This window comes from Indicator indicator, chromosome 12 (assembly GCF_027791375.1).
Source record: "Indicator indicator isolate 239-I01 chromosome 12, UM_Iind_1.1, whole genome shotgun sequence".
Taxonomy (NCBI): domain Eukaryota; kingdom Metazoa; phylum Chordata; class Aves; order Piciformes; family Indicatoridae; genus Indicator; species Indicator indicator.
In genome coordinates this window covers 12,603,385-12,612,449 of record NC_072021.1, presented here as the reverse complement: position 1 = coordinate 12,612,449, position 9,065 = coordinate 12,603,385, and the positions used below count along the sequence as shown (strand labels likewise).

The following is a 9,065-nucleotide window of genomic DNA, read 5'->3' as shown; positions in this document are numbered from 1 at the left end:
GTGCTTATTCTTGTCAATTGATGGAAGATCACTTTTCTGTGCTCTGTCTCTGCAATGTAGCAGTGTGGTATTTGACCCAGTTGTGTAGAGACTCAGCTGGCTTATAATGGCTGTCAGGAGGAATTACCTTGTTAGCTGTCTGTTTTCAACAATGGTGATCCTTTAGCACCAAAAGGTTCTTTCTCAGAGAGATCAATGGTAATGTGAATGCCTTGGAAATAACTTCATTGCATCACAGGAAGTTCCTTAATTGAAATACACAAGACAGTTAATAGTCTTGTAGTCTGTCATGTGTTTTGTTTGTGAAACAAGAATGTGAGTGTTACATAAATAGTGCAGTATCATAATACCAGTGTAACTTTTCTGGTTTATCTGATTCTTGTATAAGTATTCATTTTGTATCTTTTTAGTGCTTCCGACAATGAGACATTGAAAATGAGATGACAGTTCTGTAAATTTCAAGAACTGCTGATGCTGAAAGGGCTTAACTCCATTAGCTTTTCTGATGCAAGCAATTAAAACAGATCAAAACTTGTTTATAGTACAACAAATCTTGTTTATGAAGAAAAGTTGTATTATGTCCTCCTGCTGACATAAAGACATTTCACAGCACATTCAGGGTAAGACAGAAGTGGTCATTGGACTCCATCTCATTTTATGGCTCCATACCATTCCAGCGGAATTGCTCCTGTCTTTAAGTTCTTTTCAGATTTAACAGTGAAGACTGATGTGGTTTACTCTCTCCCTATGAGTCTGTGCTGGCCCTTGCACCTGGCATAGTTTGTGCATTCAAGCAGCTGTGTTTGCCAGTCACTAGACCTTTCCAGTGCAAACACAGGAGGAGGCACTCATCAATAGCGGGTACAGCCCGAGATGAGACTGAGGGCTCCCAATGAGTTTAGCAGCAGCAGCTGGGCATGTTACTAGCCCAATTGTAGCAGCTTCACCGCCCAACGCTGCCTCTAGCTGTCTGGCTGCAGAGGTACAACCGCCCTGTGAGGCCGGAGCTGGGGCTGGCTGTCCTCGGTCCAAGGGGAGCTGCGACCAGCAACGCAAATGACAGCAGCACTGCACTTGAAATAAACCCCAGACTCTATGTCAGAACCAAAGAGTTACTTTACGGGCCTCAGCCTTCCGCATGACCCTACGTTTCTAGCTGGAGCCGCAGACAGGGGAATAGGGGTCCCCTGAGGCACGCCGGGGCAGGAGCGGGTAGCCGGCAGCAGCTTTCCCGCCACCGTCACGACCCTCCCTGCCTCGGGCAAGGTGTGCGCATGCGCGAACCGCGTTTTCCGTCCCTCGCGCGCTTTACTTGCTCGTGCGGTGGACACCGGCACGGTGCATGCGTGTTAGGATATGACCCGGCCTCCTGTACGTCATTTGGATCATTTTTGGGGAGGAGAGTGTTTTTTCGTCTTTTTTTTGTCTGTCTTTTTTGTTGTTGTTGTCGCCTGTGGTCGTCTCCTTTGTGCAAAACAAGAGTCAAAAAGATTTTGCGTACTGAAGAAAAATAAACCTCTGTTAAACAGGCTGTAACCTTTCAACTGGTAGGGGGTCAAAGGTTACTGTCAAGATGGCGGCCGCTTCAGAGGGGGAGATCGTTGACGCGGCCTGCCGGGCGCGCTGCTGAGGAGGAGCCCCGCGCGGCCTGGAGAGGCGTACCGTGCCGGTGGCTGTCTGTGTCCTCTATGCCGGCCGGCCACAACCGACTGCCCCGGAAGAGAACTAGGCGCAGGAGCCCCCAGCCCAATCGCTGCCTGAAGCACCGCTCGCGTCTGCAGCGACCATAAGGCCGGGCTGCGGGGATAACCTGCTCCCCGGCACCGTCTGTCCATCTGTCAGCGGAGGGTACCGTCGCAGCCGGCTTTACAGGAGCGAGGACCCCTCGGCTGTGCGTGCCGAGCAGAGCTACGGCCTTTCTGATTCAGTTACTCCCACTGCCCCTTGAGAGCGTTGGTTTTTGTGGCTTCTGCGGAAAGGAAGCACGCATCGCCTATGAACTGGTATTGTATCCCCAGTGGAGAGAGGGATTGTGTGCTGCACTCGTAAACAGTTACGTACAAAGACTGAATGTGCGATCATGTGGCGCGCATTCGAGCTGAAGATGCCTGACTGTTGGTAGTCACAGTACCACTGGGAAGATGAGCGGTCAAATGCGACCTGACACACGGAAAAATCGAAGGACCTATCAAGCGAGTGTGATGTTGATTGCAGTCTGACCGTCAGCAGTGTGTGCTTACAGTGCTGCTGTTCAGGATGAATAGGAAGAAAGGAGACAAAGGATTTGAGAGCCCAAGGCCGTATAAATTATAAGTATCCATTTTTTTTAAAGTTGCTATACTTGAGACCAATGCACATTTGAAACAGGCCGCAGGCTTATCAGTACTTATGTACCTGAGCAGGTTGGAATTACAACTTTAAATGCAGTTTCATTGTGTAAATAGACTCACTCATGGACAGTGAGTCTATCAAGCATGCAGTCTCATTTTATAAAGATATTTACATTGTACCTTTCAGACCTTGGAGATCTCTCCACAACACTACAGATCATGCTACCATGTTTCATTCTTACTGCTGTGTCAAACCCTTTTGACTTAAGGACTGTTTTTAAATATAAAAACCAGCTTGCACTTACAGCAAGCAGCTTTGTTAAGCAAATTGTCACTTTTACACATGCGTTATTTTGGTTGTAACCAAGCTGTGAAGCAATTTTGGATTTCAGTGGAGCTTTATGTATTTGTGTTTGTACCTCTTTAATTTCTTCATAAATTTGTAACATGTATTTCTAAATAGATCCACTCTTGTTTATATGTACATTTTAGTGTGTAGGTAATGTTTGTAGAAAGTCACTTTTTAATGCACAAGATAGAAGAGTGTGCATATAACGTGATGTGGCATGAAAGTTGAATTATTACAGGGCTGTATCATAAGTCATGAATAACACTGCTGTGAAGTGTGGTGAAGATGCCACCTACTACAGAAAAAAATACAGAAATAACTCCTAGAGTTTTAAAATGTTGGAATTATTATTTTAGCATCCATTTTTTAAATCAGAATTTTATTTACCAGGAGTTCTAAGGTACCTTTCAAAATTCAAGAAAATGTATTTGACTTGTTTAAAATTACTGTCTTGATTTATATATAACCGTTATTTAAATTAGTACATATTTATGACATACTAAATGTAAAACCACACACGTACCGTGTCTTTTTTTCATGTGTAGTACCTGCTTACGTAAATTGCGTATGGGACTCAACTCATCAGATATTTTCCTCAGGTCTCTGCACATGTAACAGCTGCTTGCCATTTCTAGTACTGTCCATCAGTAAAGTGTTAGAACTTGATTCTATGCCAGTAGGAATACTATTATCTCTACATACTGTTATGTGATGTTCAAAAGGCATGTTATCTTCTGTACTACTAGTAATATTCATACTGATATGGTACAATGTTTGATTTTACTGGAACTTTCCTCCTTGTGTGCAACTTCTATTCGTTATTAGCTTTGGACCATATAAGAGGTTTAGACAGTCATGAATTCTTGTATAAGTATATGCTATATGCAATATTTATCTATATGTATATGCATTCTGTATGAACTCAGGTTTTTTAGAACTTAGTTAAAATATTATTCTAGATGATGGTATTTGTTCTAAACCTTACTTATTTTAAATGTTTTTTTTTTCAGCACAACTCACCAGGTAGTTTGTATCAACAACATAAATTTTCAGAGAAAGTCTGTTGTAGTAAGTATTTTTTAATAAAATGTGAACATAGAAATTAAAAGTCTGGGTTTTCTTCATGCTTTAGGAGGAAATAACTGTATACACAAGCTAATTATGTTTTTCAGCTTCTTTATATTTTATATTTTCCAATATGATGGCTCTCATGAGTCTGCAATTCCTTGTGATATATCAGAGTGCCTTCTAATTATGAACACTAATCTGTGTAAGGAAGAGTTTTCTAAAAGAAGGTCACTGCATTGTAAATAGTATTACAAAGCAATTTGCAATTCAAAATTGATGTAACACAGTGTTAGCTGATGTTATGGATAGAGTTTTCTATAGTTTTCTAGCTTATATGTTAGTGGGATTTTGAAGAGACTTGCACAATTTCAGGGTGGAAGCCATTGAGGTTTTTTGTGATTTTCGATATCTGCTTAAATGGATTCTGCTCAGGTTTTGAAATTCATTGTCCCAAGCACAGATGCCAAAACCTAGAACATACCAAGGAAAAACATAGGAATGCTAGTAACTTGGAATCTAGGCAATAGAGGCAAATCATTTCCAGTAAAACAAGCATAGTTGTCAGCCACATTGAAGTATTTTGTTTTATTTTGTTTCACAACTGGGAAAATGCACCTATTAAACTATATGACAGAAAATGTATTCTATACATCTAAAAGGGCAAATCAGTTTTATTTTTAAATAAAAAATAACATTATTTACCTATGATTTTCCTTTCAAATGCATTAACAATTTTTTTTTAATTTATATATCTACATTGTGAGTTGGTAAAGATTTTATAGACGGTTCTGATTTGTGTTTTCATAGGGTTATGTGGAACTTACAATATTTCCCACAGTTGCAAACCTGAATAGAATCAAACTGAACAGTAAACAGTGCCGGATTTACAGAGTAAGAGTCAACGACTTAGAAGCAGCTTTCATCTATAATGATCCAACACTGGAGGTTTGTCACCACGAGTCAAAGCAGTAAGTGATGTGTTTAAAATAACGCTGTTGCTGTTAAGCATAACCTATTTTATTATACTGGCAAGTTTTACCTGGTGATTTCCTAATTGTGACTTTTGGTCGGGCTACTTAATTTTGGTAATAATTTGGCCACTATTCTTTAGAATGTCTTTTACTAACCTTTCTTGGTATTGTTTTGTAAAAGCATAAGCAACTTTTTGAAGTACTTTATGGGGAAAAACTGGTGGATGCCAGTAATATTCCCAGTGCTTTAGGAAACTCTTTCTGGGTGTTTTTTCCCTGTTAAGAAAATACGTTTGGCTAAAATATATCATTGATGGACCTAAGGTTTATTTATGCCCAACTTTTCCTCTTTTTATGTTCTTATAAGAGAACATTTTACAGTGGTGCAACTATGTTCACGAGAATTCCACGAGAGGTGTTTTTCGTGGTTCCTTTTTGGGGGTTGTTTGTTTTATTTTGTTTTATTCCAGCACGGTTGATAAAAGCAGTTTGGTTTCATCAGTACAATATTAGGTAGACCAAAACTGTATGCTCTGATAATTTGTCCTGTGAAAGTTGTCTAGATTTTTGACTTGCAGTGTTGGATTGGATAGTTATTTTTGATCCTTCCTATTTTTAAACCTACAAATATCCATATGGTTTCAAAGTTATTTGGAGTATTTCCCATTTTCCTAATAAGATTTTCTAAGAACTGGTTCTGGTTTTATTAAATATGTCTAGATAGCCTTATATATAATTAGCTTATTTGAAACAAGTAATAGGAATAAGGTGAATCACATGAGGTAAACTATTACACTACGAAATTAAGAGACTTATTACTGTCCTCCAGCTATTTGTTGTGTCCTCTTGGACAATGGTTGCTCTGAGAGACCTACTATCTGGAAAGATGAAGAGGGCTCAGTATGTAGCTTCAAGGGTGATACATACAGCTGACAAAGGCCCATAGGAGTTGGCTAGACTTACTCTGAAGCAACCTGCCAAGAGTTCATACAGCCCTGCTAGTTAGATCTGTGAGAATAGTGGCATTCTCAAATGATGTAGCTAGATCTGTAAGAGATTGTCTACTCATTGTCTTAATGACTAGAACCTTTGAGATATTTCTTAGTCCAGCTCAGTTTTTAATCTAAACCTGACTTTTGTGTTGTCTGAAAACCAGAGTATTGAAGAGAACTTGCATTGTTCAGTTACTGAGATTCAAGTACTACTTTTTATCCCAAGTTACGCATCCTTTGATTTATGAGTATGGTAGACACTCTGTATTCCTTTATCATTTATGGAAGAGTGTCAATAATTCAGTTTGCACATAAAATGTTCATTTATATAGGACACTGAATTGGATATCAGAATTCTGAAATGTGTTTTTAGCCTTGATACTGAGCCACTTGAGTATGTTAATTCTGTAGTTCCTATCTGTTTTGACTTGATCTTTTTTATTGTTATGATTGCTCAGTAAGTTAACAATTCAGAATCCTCATTATGGGGATTCTAGTTGTTCTGAAGAGCTGGAAATAAAGCTGTTGGTCTTTCTTGAACAATCAGACTTTCATTATTTATTAGCATCATAGATGAGAGTATAAGTCTAGAATGTTATCTAAACTGACTTTGCAATTTGAAAGGAAAGGTTTCAAATTTATTCACCATCTGATATTGAAAAGCATGTAACTTCCCACATGTATTGGGGAAATGGTATGGGAAAAGTAGTAAGCATTGCCTGTTTATTTTTCTGTAAGAGAAGCACCATGGAGAAATGGTTTCACTAAGTGTTCTCTTTAATTTTACTGAAACTAATGTTCTCACACCTTCTTTTGGCTGGCTTGGTTGAATGCAGAGTTTGCAGAATTGTTAAAGAACTTCTAGTGAAGGTGTTATACATCTTTTAACAGCAGCAGATGTCAAATCATAGGTTAGAAAGGACCTATTGAGATCACCTAGTCCAGCTCCTCTGCTCAAGCAGGGTCAGTGAGAGCAGGTTGTACCGGGCTTCATCCAGATGGATTTTGAGTGTCTGTAAGGACTGAAACTCAGCAATGTCTCTGGGCAGTCTCTGCCAGTGTTTGATTATCCTCACAGCAGAAAGGCATTTTCTTGTATTCATGTGGAATTTCATGTATTATAACTTGTGTCCAGTGACAGAACAACAGGCAGTGGGCACAAACTGAAACACAGAAGGTTATTCTAATCATCAGGAAACACTTTTTTACTCTTAGGGTGACTGAGCACTGGGACAACTTGCCCATAGATCTGGAGTTGCCATCTTTGGACGTATTCAGAAACAGTTATGACATGTTCCTGGACAATCAGCTCTAGGTATTAGTTGAGAGGTTGGACCAGATGACTTCCAGAGTTTCCTTCCAACCTCAGTGATTCTGTAATTCTGTAATAATTGAATCCTGAATAACATCTGGAAGATGTGAGAAAGGAGCAGCATTTTACTACAGTAAGCATGCTATTATGTTAAGAAATGGATCAGGAGAGAGAATTTTATCTGAGTTTCTTGGTTTAGAATCCTAGTGGTATAGTGGAACCTATTGTATTATCCTGTTTAAGAGGACTGAGCAAAATTTGAGGACAATGCATGCAAAATGAAATCCTGTCTTACACAGGGCTACAAATGGCCTGTGATTTTTTCCTACTGCAGATTTTCACATTGCTATTTGAACTTAGTAGAAAGCTTATGTGTTTCCTGTATTTCCTCCTGTGTTGTTCCTAGTTATGAAAGGCAGAGGTCACCAAATAGTCTTAATGAAAAACTAGTATGCTGTTCTCAGTATCTCAGAAGGCAGAGGCTACATGGGTGACAGCTTTAGGTCAGATGCATATTTTTTCCATTGAAGACAAGGGGTCACAGTTGGGTACTGAGCATGATGGTAGCTAAGTTTTGATTAAATACAGCATCTGCTCTTAAGGCAGGATTAGAAACAAATGTGCTAGAAATCTTTAAAACTCTGTGTTTTCAGATGTACCTACATAATGCAGTCACTTCCTGCCTGTCTGAGCAAACATCTGATCAGTGCTGTGAAGCATAAAAGAATTCACATAGTTTCACTATGTGTACACAAGGTGGCAGAGAATCCCATTTTGCTCATGCTTTTAGTGAAGAGTTTGCAGTCTTACAAAGATGGCAAATAGTCTTGAAGAATGTCTGTTTGGGTCTTGTTTTGGGACAGCTGGGTTTGAGTGTTATAGATGCCTCTGTCCTCATTTTCCCTCTTCCTTCTAAATTGTTACTTTCTCAATCTGTCACTATAAGGGAAGTGAGCAGTAAGCTAGAAGAGGGGACAACATAGTAGCCTTCAGCGTGTGTCTTGCAATATTGTTTCATCTGAAAAGTCAGTGACCAAACCTTTATCCTGTGCAAAAAAAAAAGAAGAAAAATTTCTGATGGAGTGAGCAGCAGTCGTCCTTTTGCTGCAGTAATAGCTTTCATTTCCACTGAGAGGATGCTCATCTAGTTGTAAATTCATTATAGACTTTTATAGAAATGAGTAGTGATGTAGAGAGCTTTTGAAGAGATGGCAAAGCCCAAAACCTTGCACAAGAATGAAAATTAGGATTCAGATTGTTGCTTTATTCATAAATCATCTATATGTGTAAATATAATACACTGTATGGTACATTTTATAGGATACATTTGGGGGTTGGACTCCACAACCAGGTATGAACTGTATTGAATTAAGGGTAATAAAGACTAGTAAATTACATGTGGATCAAAGACCTACTTGGCCAAGCAGTGTTAAATTCTGTAGGAAGAAAGTGTTTTATACACTCTGTATTTGGGTAACAACTGTTACTGTTTTATAACAGTAAAGTAGCAGAACTCCACCTAGTACTCAGAGATGCTATGGAAAGTTGATATGGAGGTATCTGGAAACAATAAGTAGCTTTTAAAAGGCTGATCGTTGCAGGATTCATGATCTGTAATTAACAGTGTTTTGGTTGGATTCTGATAATAAGATATATCTTTACCATAAGAAAATATAAATGTGTATTACTTTTTCATTGTCAATCTACACTTAACATCAGGAAAATTTATCTTTGCTCCTTGGGCTATAGCTTTTGGGGTGTACCCTGCCTCTGTTTAACTGGCCATATCCAGTTTATTGAGACAGTTTAACCTATGAAAAAATTAATCTGTGGTATCTAGCCTTTAATGGATTCCTTTTACAATGAATGACAAAAATAGCAGTATCAGAATAGACAGTTTTCCATATGATGTTAAGCTGTGTGGAGTCTACCTTTCTTGCTATAAAGCCATAACCTTTTCCTGTCTGTGAATCCGTTGATGTTTAAAATGTAACCACAAGTTTACGACAATCCTCAAACTTGGAACAAATGCTCACTGGTGTA

The 9,065-nt window shown here is 38.9% G+C and overlaps 1 protein-coding gene across 1 annotated transcript in view; it reads left to right on the top strand.

Moving 5' to 3' along the window:
* The first annotated feature begins 2,009 nt into the window (after positions 1 to 2,009).
* The window catches only part of TAF2 (TATA-box binding protein associated factor 2), a 49,621-nt gene continuing 42,565 nt past the window's right edge, over positions 2,010 to 9,065 (top strand). The window contains exons 1-3 of the mRNA XM_054385285.1: positions 2,010 to 2,309; positions 3,693 to 3,747; positions 4,555 to 4,715. Of these exons, the coding sequence (XP_054241260.1) occupies positions 2,257 to 2,309; positions 3,693 to 3,747; positions 4,555 to 4,715 (269 nt within the window). The 5' untranslated portion in view covers positions 2,010 to 2,256. The remainder of the gene's footprint in view (positions 2,310 to 3,692; positions 3,748 to 4,554; positions 4,716 to 9,065) is intronic.